Here is a 16,100-nt window from a genome sequence, read left to right as displayed (position 1 = left end):
AAAAAAAAAAAAAAAAAAATAACACCCTCCAAAAAAAAAAAAAAAAAAAAGGTGAAGGGCAAGTCCGAAGTCTTCTGGCTATAAACAGTGGACAGGGATCCAGAAGCCAGTGTTCCGTCTTCAGGAGTGCTTTGTCTTTTTAATAGTAACATGGTAAGGAAATCTCAGGATATGGGGTGGGGTACTTTGTGCTCTGTGAGAGACTAGGAAATTGTTCGCATCTTTCTTTAGCATTACCCCTCCCTGTGCCCTTTATAATAAATTTTAAGCCTGTCCTCTCTACTACAGCTTTATCTAAAAATCAGTTTGAGTGACTTGCTGGTCAAAGTCAAAATTAATTCCATTTCAAGGTCTTTTTCTCATGGCATTCCTCAGACATTGGCGTGTTCTATGAGAACTGCCCTTCTAGCCTCTTCAAATCCAAGTCCTAAGATTCCAAACCTAAGTCCGTCTGGCTGCCATTCTTCCTGTTCTATGTTATTTAGTATTTTCATAGAACATAGCTATTTCTGGATGGTCCTCAAATACTCCTACAGTAATCGGGTAGTTTGTGAATCCCTTGTCCAGAACTGAATCAAAAAGAGCCAACGAGGAGGATGCAGACACGTGGAGATTCTGCAGGAAGCTCTGACTGCCTGCAGGTATTTTTTTTTTAAGGTTTTGTTTTGTTTGCCACAGGGCACATGCATTCACCAGAGAGAGACAGAGATACAGTGAGAGGGAAAGTGAGCAATCACTCCCCGGGGGGATGGCCACACTGCAGTCCCTTCTCCTCCATTCTCCTCCTGGGATTTTGGGCACGCACGCACGCACACACAAAGGCACCCGGCATGCGTCTCAGTCTGCCAGATCCAGGACTCGAATGGCAGTCGGCCATATAGGAGGGCAGCACCTTAGCCACCACACCACCTGCTGGCCCCACTTGCGGGTACTTTCAAGGTGACATTGATTTACAAAACTGAATTTTATTGTGCCTTCAGGAAAGTCACGATGTATTTTTCTATGCAAACAACCTAATAGTTTTGTTCCAAACTGAGAACTTTTTTTAAAGAAATATTTATTTAATTTTATTTATTGTTATTATTCTTTTTTTAATTTGTTCTAGAGCACATGTGCTCACCAGAGAAAGAGAGATGAGAGAGAAAGCAAACCACCAGGTCTGGGACTCAAACCACTGTCAGCCATGTGAGAGTCCAGCACTCCAACCACTACACCACCAGCTGGTCCCCAATAACTTTTTATTTTTTCCTTCCTACAATTATATTTAGAATCTAGCTATCTTTTTTCATTTCTTTTCTTTTTCCCTCATTTTTCTCCACCTTCTTCCTCTTTTTATCGTCTTCTTTCCTTTCAAGAGATGAATGAAAAGGTTACGGAGCAAGAATTACAAAAACGGTGGGGAGCAAGAAAATAAACTTAGAGGGTTGAGGAAGACCCAAAGAGACTGAACGAGAATGAACGGACTCGTGTTAGGTGCAATAAGAAAGTGGTGGCTCAAGGTCACCTGAGATAGAAAGAGCAGCGGCTATGAGATGGGGAATGACTTGGGCGGGTTTGGCCTCTCACCGGCCAGGACCAGGCCACACTGGGGACAGCGTATAAAAAAAAAAAAAAAAAAAAAAGGTGAAGGGCAAGTCCGAAGTCTTCTGGCTATAAACAGTGGACAGGGATCCAGAAGCCAGTGTTCCGTCTTCAGGAGTGCTTTGTCTTTTTAATAGTAACATGGTAAGGAAATCTCAGGATATGGGGTGGGGTACTTTGTGCTCTGTGAGAGACTAGGAAATTGTTCGCATCTTTCTTTAGCATTACCCCTCCCTGTGCCCTTTATAATAAATTTTAAGCCTGTCCTCTCTACTACAGCTTTATCTAAAAATCAGTTTGAGTGACTTGCTGGTCAAAGTCAAAATTAATTCCATTTCAAGGTCTTTTTCTCATGGCATTCCTCAGACATTGGCGTGTTCTATGAGAACTGCCCTTCTAGCCTCTTCAAATCCAAGTCCTAAGATTCCAAACCTAAGTCCGTCTGGCTGCCATTCTTCCTGTTCTATGTTATTTAGTATTTTCATAGAACATAGCTATTTCTGGATGGTCCTCAAATACTCCTACAGTAATCGGGTAGTTTGTGAATCCCTTGTCCAGAACTGAATCAAAAAGAGCCAACGAGGAGGATGCAGACACGTGGAGATTCTGCAGGAAGCTCTGACTGCCTGCAGGTATTTTTTTTTTAAGGTTTTGTTTTGTTTGCCACAGGGCACATGCATTCACCAGAGAGAGACAGAGATACAGTGAGAGGGAAAGTGAGCAATCACTCCCCGGGGGGATGGCCACACTGCAGTCCCTTCTCCTCCATTCTCCTCCTGGGATTTTGGGCACGCACGCACGCACACACAAAGGCACCCGGCATGCGTCTCAGTCTGCCAGATCCAGGACTCGAATGGCAGTCGGCCATATAGGAGGGCAGCACCTTAGCCACCACACCACCTGCTGGCCCCACTTGCGGGTACTTTCAAGGTGACATTGATTTACAAAACTGAATTTTATTGTGCCTTCAGGAAAGTCACGATGTATTTTTCTATGCAAACAACCTAATAGTTTTGTTCCAAACTGAGAACTCTTTTTAAAGAAATATTTATTTAATTTTATTTATTGTTATTATTCTTTTTTTAATTTGTTCTAGAGCACATGTGCTCACCAGAGAAAGAGAGATGAGAGAGAAAGCAAACCACCAGGTCTGGGACTCAAACCACTGTCAGCCATGTGAGAGTCCAGCACTCCAACCACTACACCACCAGCTGGTCCCCAATAACTTTTTATTTTTTCCTTCCTACAATTATATTTAGAATCTAGCTATCTTTTTTCATTTCTTTTCTTTTTCCCTCATTTTTCTCCACCTTCTTCCTCTTTTTATCGTCTTCTTTCCTTTCAAGAGATGAATGAAAAGGTTACGGAGCAAGAATTACAAAAACGGTGGGGAGCAAGAAAATAAACTTAGAGGGTTGAGGAAGACCCAAAGAGACTGAACGAGAATGAACGGACTCGTGTTAGGTGCAATAAGAAAGTGGTGGCTCAAGGTCACCTGAGATAGAAAGAGCAGCGGCTATGAGATGGGGAATGACTTGGGCGGGTTTGGCCTCTCACCGGCCAGGACCAGGCCACACTGGGGACAGCGTGTCTGCTTTCCCGAGCTGCACAGGTGGGTGAGGGCGCGGCGAGGCTGTGTGCGGTCAGTCGGCCACGCTTGGGCAGGATGTTTGCCAGACAGAGGCTTGAGCAGCCTGGGATCCATAGTGGGACAAGGAAGGATAAATAAACGGTGGGACCGGTCCTGCTGTTCGTCTCTATACGCTGAAAAATCCCGGGACTTCTTTTCATTGGAATCCAAACACTGAGCGTGACCTAGATGGCAACGTGGTGACCCCTGGCCGGGCCTTGAGACCGATTTTGAGCGTTCTGTCTGAGAAAACCAGCTCAGAGAGAACTGAAAATTCTCTTATCTTTAAAAACAGAATAAATTCTGCATCTGCTTTGGCCTTTTTTTGGGAGAAAGGCAGAGTGGAAAGAATTAGAGGTTATTTTGTGAAGAGCCACCGAGCTGCGTCGTCTGCTGAGGCAGAACAGAACCTTCAGGGAGGGGGTCGTGGGTCGCACTTGCAACTGGGGATGGGGGTTGGTGGTGACGCTGCTTGTCAGTGGGCACGACAGGGATGATCGTTTTTCAGAGTGGGGTGAGGAGCGCAGTGTTGTTGGGGCCGCCATCCTATCAGCCAAGAGGATTGTCACCGTCCTTCCTCTTCCGTATCTGTCTGGTGTCTCTGTGGGTCACCAGGGAGTCCTTGTCACCACATGTCATCACTCATCTTTCTCTCATGCTCCTGTTTTCTGCTTTTATCAAAAGTTCCTCACGCCCTCTGCACATTCTATGGAAATTTCCAGGCCGGGTAAGTGGCAGAAACCAGGCAAGCAGGGCCTGCTGACGCACAGCTGTGAGCACAATGCCCTGTGAGGCTGAGGCACGTAGGAGGGGTCAGGATTTGCACCCAGAGACCTCCCTGAGTGCGCCAGGCACCCACGCCCCCGTGACCCAGGCCTGGCTGAGATGGGGTGGGCTGAGGCATCAAGACTGCTGGCAGTGCTATTTCTGTCCCTCTCACTCAAGAAACAAATAAGCAGACTGCAAAAAGAAAAACAGAAGGACCAGACAGAGCTTAGTTAAGGAGATGTCCTGTCAGGGGTCAGCTCTGAGCAGGTGAGCGGGAGGATGCTGAACCACGGAGTCCTCCCACCTGAGGTCACGTGGAGACCGCCCTGCCTCCACCTACTCTAGATGACCTATTGATCACTTGAATATTAGTCTAGTTATTTATCCACCTGACTTTCTTTTGCAAAAATCATTTTTCTTTTTCTTTTTTTTTGGAGAGGTTTTCACTATAGGGCACACGCGCTTGCCAGACAGACAGACAGAGACAGAGAGACAGAAAGCGAGAAATCACCCCCCAGGGGGGATGGCCATGCCGCCATCCCTTCTCCTCCATTCTCCTCTCGGGATCTTGGGCACACACGCTCACGCGCCCGGAGTGAGTTTTAAGCCATCGGGTCCGGGACGCGAACCACGGTCAACTACGTGGGAGTTCAACATAGCCACTACACTAACTGCTGGTTCCCTGCAAATATCATTTTGTAAAAAGGTCATTCCAGGAACCAGCAGATGGCATAAAGGTTATGTTGTTGGACTCCCCCCACATAGTAGACTGCAGTTCAAGTCCTGAACCCAGCGGCTTCAAACTCATGCCAGGACATGTACATGCGTGCCTAAGATCCATGAGCAGAATGGAGGAGAAGGGATTGCCATATGGCCATCCCCCCCAAGGGGTGATTTCTTGCTTTCTGTCTCTCTGTCTCTCTGTCTCTCCAGTGAACACATGTGCCCTATAGCAAAAATCTCTCTTTACAAAAAAGAAGGTTCAGATGTCATTGATTCAACGTTTTACTAAGTTAGTGAATTCAACATTTGTTCAAGGAGATTTTAAATAGCCTAAGGGCTTTGGGGAGAGGAGTTGTTTGCTTTAAAAAAAAAAAAAAGGATTATTTTATTTAACTCTTATTTATTTATTTTAATTTGACCAGCGATGAACAGAGTAAGAGAGAGAGAGAAGGTGAGAAAGCAAGCTTCCAGGTCCAGGACTTGAACCGTGGTCAGCAATGGGGGAGTCCAGCACTCCTAGCCACCATGCCACCTGCTGGCCCTGCTTTTGTTTGTTTTGTACAGAACCCCTGAGGGTGAGAATAGAGGAATCTTTGTTTTGTTTTTTGCTTTTTAAATTTACTGTAGAGCAAGTGTGCTCCCAGGAGAGAGAGACAGAAGAAAAGGAAAATAAAAAAAAAAATCAGCCCTGAGGAGAGTTGGCCACACCTCAATCCCTTCTCCTTCATTCTCCTCTTGGGATTTTGGACACACATGCATACGCACCTGGAGTGATTTTCAAGCCATGGGATCTGAGGCACAAAACACTTGGTCAGCCATGTCGTATCCCAAGCCTTAATCACCATGCCACCGACTGGCCCCGTTTTTCTTTTGTTTATTTATGTCTTCCATGAGTGACAGAGACGACCACGCCAGCAGGGTTTTCATGGCTGTGTTCCTCACCCAGCCTTAACCTGCCTGAGTCACAGACGTACAGTCACACCTCGGATGTTCAGGAAGGCCCTGAGACCTTCCTGTGTGGGTCCAGTTGCATGACCTTTCCATCATCATGTCCCAAGTCAGGGTCTCTAAGTGTCATGCAGCAAGCTGGTCCCAGCGGCCCCTCCTCATGCCAACAGGATTCTGAGAACAATAGATTTTTCTGTGAAGTGGAAATCTTATGCAGTTCTAGCCATAGCCTGAATTGACAAAAATCATTTATGGTTTTTGGTTTTTTGTGGGTTTTTTTGAGAGATTTTTGCTATAGGGCATGTGCGCTCGCCAGAAAGATAGAGAGAGACAGAGAGACAGAAAGCGAGAAATCACCCCCCAGAGGGGAAGACCACACTGCAATCCCTTCTCTTCCATTCTCCTCTCGGGATCTTGGGCACACACGCACACGCGCCTGGCGTGAGTTTAAGCACCCGGATTAGGAACTCAAACCGAAGTCAACTACATGAGAGTCCAGTGACATAGCCATTACGCCAACTGCTGGTCCCAAATCATTTATGTTTTTAGAAATGTTGACTCAGGGACCAGCAGGTAGCATGGAGGTTAAAGCTCTCAATACCACATGACCAACTCCATGGTTCAAGTCCCAGACCCGGTGGATTCAAAAACACACCAGGAGTGTGTGTGTGTATGCCTGAAATCCCAAGAGGAGAACAGAGGAGAAGGGATTATAGGATTCCCCACCCCCCTGGAGTGGGGGCTGATTTTCCTCTTTCTGTCTCTCTCTGTCTCTTTGGTGACACACACACACACCCTATGGCAAAAATCTAAAAGGAAAATTTTAAGAAAAAGGGATGTTGCCTCAGCCCATTCAGCTAAGGTTTATATGTATTCCAAGGTTTGGGAGAGAGAAAAGGGGAACCCCCAGCTTGATTTGCCCTGATCTTGAACCCCCTGGAAATGGCTCACTTGAGATATTCCTGGACTCTGGTTGTAAGGAATTCTTGCTTCTCTTGGAATGTTCTGCTTCTTGGAATGAGGAGAGATTGGCAGGAGATGGATGTACTCGATCTTCCCTCTACCCAGCGCTCCAGTTTTTAGCAGTTTCCAGCATGTACCCTGGGAAAGGATGCATGCTGGAACAGACACGCAGACCAATGGGACAGCCCAGAGTCCAGAAACAGACCCACAGGTGTATTGGCCGTGGACTTACCACGAAAGCCTTGGTAATCATTCCAACTCCAGAGGAAAGGATGGTCTTTTCAACAAGTGGTACTGAAGCAATTGGGTCTGCTTGTAAGGCAAAAAAAAAAAAAAAGAACCTTGACCTCCTCTTCACAGCATACTCCAAAACAAATTCAAGATGGGCCAAAAATCTAAACATGAAAGCTTATAGGAATAAACGGGAGAATCTTTATAGCCGTGGGTTAATCAAAAAGTTCTTAAACAGGGTACAAAAAGCACTAGCCATAAAAAATAAAACCTGGGGGACCAGCAGATAGCATGATGGTTGCATCACTAGACTCCCATGTAGTCAACTGTGGTTCAAGTCCTGGACCCGGTGGCTTAAATTTACACTGGAAGTGTGTGTATGTGTGCCCAAAATCACAAGAGGAGAATGGAGAAGAGGAGTTTGTGTCATGGCCATCCCCCCCGGGGGTGATCTCTCACTTTCTGTCTCTCTGTCTCTCCAGCAAGCATATGGGCCCTATAGGAAAAAAAAAAAAACTCTCAAAAAAGACAAAACTTGGTAAATTTGACTATATTAAAACTAAGAATGTCTGTTTTTAACATGTGCCATGGGAGGGCTAGCAGGTGGCATGATTAAGTTGGCTGGGTCCCACATGGCCGACTATGTGATCAAGTCCTGGATCTGGCAGCTCGAGGAACACAGCGTGCGTGCCCTAAATCCCGAGCGGAGAATGGAGGAGAAGGGATTGCGGCTCCCGCTGTCTCTGTCTCTCTCCAGCAAGTGCACACACACCCTATGGCAGAAAACAAACAAAAATGTGCCATAGGAAAATCTATAGCTGGTCATTAAAATCTCTATCAAAAAATCAGGCTGAAACTCTTTCTTGACTCCAGAGCCTGACCTCTGTCCAAGACTGACGACTCTGCTTCCTGTAGTGATGGCAGGGAGATAGACACGGGTTAAAACAAGTGAGTTCTTGCAAGGCTGGGCACACAGAGCCTCACAGAGAAAACGTCTTGCCTTCCTCGTGTGCTTTGCTACGTGAGAGGCAGCTGTGTTCCTGAGCCGTTCCAAATCCCTGAACACTGGCATGTTCTTCTCGGAATGATCCCTGGAGATCCCTTGAGCCTTGAGGTCACCCTGCCAAGTCCGTGTGTGGAGGAAGGACAGCGGCAGGAGGCCCTCAGAGAGGTGGGCGCCAGTGGTCCAAAGTCCAGCCAGCCCCAGGGGGCCCCAGGTCCCTGGAGGAAGCCCGGGATGGGGTGAGGCTCGGCCTTTGCAAGGTTCTGTTTTAGCGCACTGACCTCAGAACCGTTGTGCTCATCCCAGCCACGTTTGCAGCAGAGAAGCCAAGGACCCTGGCGTCCTATTCGGACCTACAGTTTGGTGGGAAGGAAGCATGAAATGTATTTAGAGCTCTCAAAAACGTCGATTGTTTTGCATGTTCTTACAGAAGGAAAAAAATAAAAATATCTCAAGGGATTAAAAAAAACCCTCAGCATCTAAGACTTCAGTTGAGTGGGAAAATCTTGCACACTGGGTCATTTCCTTTCTGTTTCAAGAAATTAATAGCACGCTGGAAATAACCCGTTGCCAAGGGGGAGACCGTGTATCCTTTGAGTGCTGACTATGCCGGAAAACTTTCCAGGCCTACAGGGAAGGTTGTCCCTTTCCCAGGACTCCGATGCGAGGTGACCTTGCACTTGGCTATTCGACATTCGACGGGGTCAGAAGATGCAGAAGACGCGAGGCAGCAGGGATCTGGAATTCAGAGAGCCTGATTAACTCGTGCCTTCAAGACACAGCGCCGAGGGGTCAGACGGGGCCACAGTGGTCACATGACGCTCTGTGAAGGCGACCCACGTGGGAGGACGATCGTGTCCAAACACCTCCCTGAATGCACCAGGCACATACATGCTCATGGCCCAGGCCTGGCTGACTCGGGGGTGATTTGTGGCATCCAGACCGCAGGGGGCAGGACTGGGGTGGGGGAGTGCCTCTTTGCCTTCTGTCGCTCCCTCATGGAGGAAATAAATAACTAAACTAGAGAAAGAAAACAAACACACAAAGAAGGCAGCAGTGCCAAGCAGCGGGTAAGAGCCAGGCGTGGTCTGGAGCAGTCTGCTGCACACAGGAAGCCCTGCTCCCAGTCCTGCATCCCCTTCCCTGGGGACTGTCCCAAGCGTCCCTGAAGGCACCTGGTGGCCAAACCCTGGGTTTTAGAATGAGCAGAAGTGACACCCTCGTTCTCCCCACTAACAAGGCGGCGTCTCTGTCTCTGCTGCAGATGTCGGGGAGCTGGCCTTTCCGACAAAGGGGCATGCCCCTCCAGCCCGGGTGGCTTCCTGAGCGAGCCGCACCGGAAGTCCCCCACTGGATTGCCATGGTCACCTCTGGGGATGTGTCAAGGACTGACGCCCTGAGACGGTCCTGAATACCCTGTGTAGGCGTCACAGCTGATGCGAACACGAGTTGGCACACCTCTGCGGGGGGCCCGGTCCCCGGCGTTTGGGGCCTCCCAGGCTCAGTCACAATCGCCTGTCTTTGCTGCGGCTGCAGGAAAACAGCCGGAGACAGTACATGGGCCAACTGGCGTGGCTGCGTGCCAGGGGAACGTGGATTCCTTACAACTGTCACATCACGAAATGTTACCTTTCTTGGGCCAGCTCTGTTGCCTGGTGGGCAGCCAGATCCCACATGTCTGACCACATGGTTCACATCCCAGACCTGGAGACTTGAAAAATACACCAGGCACGTGTGTGTGTGCCCACAATCCCGAGAGGAGAATGTGGGAGGAAAGAACTGCGACACAGCCATTCCCCACGGGGTCGAGGTGCTTCCTTTCTCTCGTTCTCCCTTTCTCTGTCTCTCTCTCTAGCGAGCATATATGCCCTCTGGCATAAGGGAAAAAAGAAGAAGAAATACTGTCTTCCTTTTCATTTTTTCAGCCATTTGAAAACGCAAACAGCATTCTTAGCTCACAGGCCTTGTGAAAGCAGCTAACAGGCCAGATTTGGTTCTTGGGCCATAGTTAGCCCACTCCAGGGCAGAGAGGCGAAAAGGATGACACCTCCGATGTTAGTTCCTACTAAAGATCTCACTAAAGGGAGCCGCGATAGAGCAGGTGAGGGGCGTGTTCCAGAATTTGGAGGAATGGAGGGGTGTCACTCTGCCCTCACCCCAGTGGGCACAAACCTGTTGTGTTCAGGTAGTCCTTTAAAAGAGCCTGCCACTTCCCAGTGTCCCCTGCTAGGGCACCGAGGATACTGGGAAACAGCCCTCTCCATGGGGATCCTGGTCACACACCACAGGCCTGTCACCCTTCTCTCTCACCAGCCGCCTCCCCACACCTGCACTAGAAGGAGGACCCTGCAACAGCTTCCCCCACAGCAGCCCCTTCCGCTGAAAGTTGCCACCTTCCAATCCCCCAGGGCACCCAGGAGCCATGTTTTTCTCTCCATCCCTGCCTCATCGCCATCGACTTGTCGGTCTCAGATCCTAAGCTTCTTGAGGCAGAGAACGCCAACTTGCCTGGGTGCTCAGTATGTTTTCAAATATTTTCTTAGGCTCTTCTTCCTTCATTACCAAAGGAGTGGTTGTTTGAAGTCCTCCTTAATAAAAATACTGGTAGGAGCCAGTAGGTGGCATGATGGTGGAGGCATTTGACTCCCACATGGCCGACTGTGGTTCGAGTCCTGAGTCTACCAACTTGTTTTCTTACTTTCCTTTTCTATCTCTCTCTGGTCAAACTAAAAAAGAATAATAATCATGATGAATAAAATTAATTATTTTTGAAAATAAAAATACTGGTAAATGGGAACCAGCAGTTAGCATAATGGCTATGTCGCTGGACTCCCACGTAGTCGACCACGGTTCGCGTCCCGGACCCAGTGGCTTAAAACTCACGCCGGGTGTGTGTGCGTGCATGCCCAAGATCCCAAGAGGAGAATGGAGGAGAAGGGATTGTGGCGTGGCCAATCCCCCCGGGGGGGCGATTTCTCGCTTTCTGTCTCTATGTCTCTCTCCGTCTGGCGAGCGCACGCGCCCTATAGCAAAAACCTCTCCCCCCCAAAAAATAAAAATACCGGTAAACGACGCCAGCCGCCGTGGTGCCCGCGAGAGGGTGTTGCACAAAAGGCTGGGGCTGTGTGAGAGGCCTGGGTTCTGTCCTCAAGCCAACCTAAAAGGCAGGCCAGGCACGACAGCACATGCCTATGGTCCCCGCTAACCGGGCAGCTGGGCGAGGGTTGCCACGGTGCAACCCCGTCAGAAATACCTCTCTGTCCCCGCCCCCCCCTTTCCCTTTTTCTCTCCTCCTTCGGCATAGCCTTGCCCTTTCTCTCATTAAAAAGAAGAAAGAGAAGGAGAAGAAGAAGAAAGAAGTGCCGATAAACAAAGGAAAAAACATTAAACATTTTGGAACTAAAATATTGCTGTATTAAAAAGTCCCAGACAATGTGAAACAGCTGGAAAATTGAAACTCATTTAAGCATGGCTGGGGAAGTAGAAAATTGTGTTAACAAATTTTTCTTCCTGTTTTTGTTTGTTTAGATTTATTCATTCCCAAAGCGGAGCTTCAAGTCATGCTGGGGGCTGGGAGACGCCAGTCTGGCCTTTGAAATTTGCTTCAATAATTGGTGGTGGGGTGTTCCCTTTCTGGGACGCCGAGAGCTGTTTAAAAGATGGTTTGGCTTTGCGCCTTCTCTCGTAGGTCCTTCCATAGTGACGCCCCCCAAGGACATCTGGAACGTCACCGGTGCCCAGGTGTACCTGAGCTGTGAGGTCATCGGAATCCCGACCCCCGTCCTCATCTGGAACAAGGTCAGTGGCACCGACCAGGCAGACGGCCTAGACCGACGAGCCTCCCTCGCTGTGTACAAGGGGGTGATGACATCAGGTCCCTGGCAGCCCCTCGCCTGCTGCTCCTTAGGGCAACCTCAGTCACCCCACCCCCCAGATCTGTAGGGCATTCTCACTGACCTGGAAACAGTCCCTTCCCTGCTCTATTAGCAACCTGAGAAACAGGTAGAGCGGTAATGCTGAACACCCAGACCCCCCACTTCGAGTGCGGCTGCATGATGTGTGTGCACGCGTGGAGTGTGTTTCATTGAGGGGTGTGTGCCCCATTGGAGACAGTAGAGCACACTGGTTAAGAGGGCGAGCGCCTCAGCCCAGTGGGTGGGGCTCAGCAGTGATGAGCTGGAAGCCATAGACCAGCCGTGGGTTCAGATCCCAGGTGAACCTGAAAACCAGGGCACGGCACCAGGACCCTCAGGAACTGTGAACTGGGGAAAGGGGACCACACCATCACAAGACCTGTTGAAAGTACTTCTCTCGCACACATGCATGCATGCAGTCTCAAAAAATAAATAAATAAATAAAAAGGTCAGCAAGTGGTATGGAGGTTAAAGCTCTGGGTCCCACGTGACCAAGTTCGTGGTTCAAGTTCCAGACCCGGCAGCTTGAAAATCACACCTGCTGCATGGATGTGCATGCCCAAACTCCCACGAGGAGACTGAAGGAGGACTGCGGTCTGCCCAGCCCCTCTAGGGAGTGACTTCTCACTTTCTCCCCCTCTCTCTGGTGAGCACACATATCCTGTAGCAAAATCTAAAAAGAGAGAGAGGGAGAGAACCTCACCTTCTGCCCCTGAAGATATTTCCCCAGGGCAACTCTTTGCCATGACATCTTTCTCCTCACTGCCAAGTCCTCAACCTTTAGCTGATCCTTGGGACCCTCTCTGCTGAGAGACCTTCTGGAAATTCTCCTGGGGAGGCCTGGCTGAGAGGATGAAGCTGCCTTCTGCAGTCTTCTGTGAGCGTGGGTTTTTGGGGTTTTTTTAAAGGTTTTTGCTGTAGGGCACTGGCGCTCACCTCTGAGACAGAGAGACAGAAAGCGAGAAATCACCCCCCCCGGGGGGATGGCCACGCTGCAATCCCTTCTCCTCCATTCTCCTCTCAGGATCTTGGACACACACACACACACACACACACGCCTGGAGTGAGTTTAAGTCACCTGGTCCGGGACTTCGAATGCAGTTGAGTGCATGGGAGTCTAGTGACATAGCCATTACGCCAACTGCTGGTTCCATTATTTTTTAAAAAGAATTCTTTTTTTTTTTTTTTTTTGAGAGATTTTCAAATTCTAACACTGCAAAGTGTGGTAGGTCATAAAATACGAAGGTACCTGAAATAAAATACAATGGTATCTGCCTTGACTAAAACTGGAAAAATTTCAGTGAGATAAACTACCACAGACCTCAACAAGTCCCTGCCTGGTTTCCATTGGCTCATTCTGGTTTATTTTATTCATAGTGTTTATTACGCTTAGCCATTTCTTGGTTTATTTGTTTACTTGTTTATTGCCCACTTCTTTTTATTTTTCAAATTTTATGTATTCATTCATTCATTTTAATTTGACCAGAGAGAGAGGGAAAGTGAGAAAGCAAGCTACCAGGTCCGGGACTCGAACCGTGGCCAGCCATGTGGGAGTGTCCAGCACCTGAACCACCATGCCACCTGCAGGCCCCGAGCATGGATTATTTTACCAGAGTCCCCAAGTGCTGGAAAATAGATAAGTAGGTCTCAAGGGGATGTCAGGGGGATGGAAAGAATGAAGAGGGATCGCTCCGCTCCCTTCAGGAGCCTATGCTGGGGGATCCCAAGTTAGGGACAGAGAGGTCATTTAGAAAGAACAAAGGGAGGAATATCAGAACATTTTCTCCTCTCTGCATTCAGCTGGGTGCTGGCCCCTAGTGGAAAAACGTGATATTCTCTTAATAAATCATACTTGAATTGACTTTCCAAATGGGGGACAATGGGGCTGGCTGGGCTCTCCTAAGCCCGGGTTTCTTGGCCCCAGCACCGTCGACATTCCGATTTAGAGCGTGGCTGTGGCTGGCCCGTGCTTGGAGACGGTTTTAGCATCCCTGGCCTCTGCTCGCATGATGCCAAAAACACCTACCCTAGTTGTGACAACTAAAAACATCTCCAGACATCGCCAAATGTCCTCTAGGGGAAAGCTCACCCCGAATAAGAACTACCACTGGGGACCAGCAGATAGCATAATGGTTACGTCACTGGATTCCCATGTAGTCAACTGCGGTTCGAGTCCTGCACCCAGTGCCTTAAAACTCAGGCCAGGTGAGTGGGCGTGTGTGTCCAAGATGCCGAGAGGAGGATGGAGGATAAAGGTCTGTGGCAAGGCCATCCCCTCAGGGGAATGACTTCTCAATTTCTGTCTCTTTGTCTCTCCGGCAGGTGCACACACCCTATAGCAAAAATCTCTCTTAAAAATAATAATAGTAATAACCACCCCTGTAAGCCTCAACTCCCTCCGCTGTATGATAAAAGTGCCATGTAATTATTGGTAAGATTAAATAAAGTAATTTAGGTGGAAGCACTTGGCTCATTGCCAGGGACACAGCGAGTAGATATTAGCTGATATTCTGGAAATTGTTCCCTTTGTGTGTGATTATTGTCACATTTAAAGGACAACATAGTCTCAGCATGTCCACAGGAGGGAAGATAACACTCATTTGCAAGATCAAATAATACCTTAAGATTATATTGACTGTGTACATTTCATCTTTTTTTTATATATGTTTGAGTCTTTTAGCCTCACAACTATCCTATCATGTGAAAAAATAAAAATCGGGGCTGGCAGGTGCTGTGGTGGTTGGAATGTTGGACTCCCACATGGCCAACCATGGTTCAAATCCCGTACCTGGAGGTTGCTTTCTCACTTTCCCTCTCTGTCTCCCTCTGGTCAAATAAAATAATAATAATAATAATAACAATGATAAAATTAAATACATCTTTAAAAAAAAAATCAGAGCCAGCAGGTGGCATAGAGGTTAAAGTGCTGAATCCCATATATCCAGCTTCACAAATTTAGTCCTGGACCCAGCAGCTTGAAAAATCACACCAGGCATGTGTGTGTGTGTGTGTGTGCATGTGCATGCCCAGAACCCCAAGTAGAGAATGGAGGAGAGGGGGTTGCAGCATGGCCATCCCTCCTGGAGAGTGATTTCTCACTTTCTCCACCCTCCCTTCATTCTCTCCCAAGCTCGAGCACAAGCCCCATAGCAAAAAAGAAAGAAAGAAACCAAAAAACTCATATTTGTGTGCTCGCTTTGGCAGCACATGTACTAAAATTAGAACAATACAGAGAAGATTAGCACGGCCCTGAGCAGGGATGACATGTAAATTAGTGAAGCGTTCCATGTTTTTAAGATAAACCAGAAGCGGGAACCAGCAGTTAGAGTAATGGCTATGTCGCTGGACTCCCATGTAGTCGACCGCGGTTCGCATCCCGGACCCGGTGGCTTAAAACTCACGCCGGGCGTGTGTGCGTGCGTGCCCAAGATCCCGAGAGGAGAGTGGAGGAGAAGGGATTGCGGCGTGACCATCCCCCCTGGGGGGTGATTTCTCGCTTTCTGTCTCTATGTCTCTCTCTGTCTGGTGAGCACACGCACCCTATAGCGAAAACCTCTCCAAAAAAAAAAAAAGATAAACCAGAAGCAAAGTGTAGTTTATCTGGTTTACCCTCCAGCAAGCTCTGAGATGAACGAGTCTCTTCTGATGACTTTCTTGGCTTGTGGCGTGGCCGGAGGAGCAACTTCTGGAAGACCAGGAGGCGTTTTGGTTCCTGCAGTCCAAACCTTTTCTGTTGCGAGTGATAGAACTCATTTCTAACTCACTTAGGCATGGGGGAGGAGGCATTGCTCCCAGCCTCCCGGCAGCCAGATCCAGGGGCACAAACGTACTTAGTTTTCCTGCTCCTGGCCTTGGGGGTCTCAGTATCTCGGTCTCATTTTCTTCCCCCTCGGAAAGCTCCCTCCACAGTGGGCTGCGTGGTCACCAGCGGCGCCTAGCATACATGGTCATCGCAGCTCACAGACCCCAGAGAAGATAAAGGGCTTCCTCTCTCCTGTGCGGAATTCGGAAAATCCCACTGACGGGCTTTGCCTAGGCCGGTCACCAACCAACTGCTAGCTCCCCCATGTGGCCAAAGGGATGTGGCCGCTAAGGTTGACCCCCATAAAACCACCTGGTTGGATAAAAGTCTGAGTATTGGGCCAGCAAGTGGCATAGTGGTTAAGGCGAAGGACTCCCACATGGCCAGTCATTGTTGATTCAAGTCCCCAACCTGGTGGTTTGATTTCTCACTTCCCTCCCTGTCTCTCTCTGGTCAAATTGAAAATAATAATAAATTTAATATAATAAATAATTCTTTTAAAAAAGAACGTTTGAGTATTGACACCAGAAAACACCT

At 48.4% G+C, this 16,100-nt stretch overlaps 1 protein-coding gene and 1 non-coding gene across 2 annotated transcripts in view; both read left to right on the top strand.

Annotated features, from left to right (window-relative positions):
• The window catches only part of IGFBP7 (insulin like growth factor binding protein 7), a gene marked incomplete at its 5' end in the record, with an annotated part of 94,052 nt that overhangs the window by 65,912 nt on the left and 12,040 nt on the right, over positions 1 to 16,100 (top strand). The window contains 1 exon segment of the mRNA XM_006167714.3: positions 11,536 to 11,645. Coding sequence (XP_006167776.2) covers positions 11,536 to 11,645 — 110 coding nt within the window.
• LOC114005942 (U6 spliceosomal RNA) lies at positions 14,950 to 15,055 on the top strand. Its single transcript, XR_003547734.1, has one exon. It is a non-coding gene; the product is annotated as a U6 spliceosomal RNA (small nuclear RNA).

This window comes from Tupaia chinensis, unplaced genomic scaffold (genome assembly GCF_000334495.1).
Source record: "Tupaia chinensis unplaced genomic scaffold, TupChi_1.0 Scaffold144982_1, whole genome shotgun sequence".
NCBI lineage: Eukaryota > Metazoa > Chordata > Mammalia > Scandentia > Tupaiidae > Tupaia > Tupaia belangeri.
The sequence above is the reverse complement of the archived record's forward strand: the minus strand, read 5'-3'. Positions and strand labels throughout refer to the sequence as shown.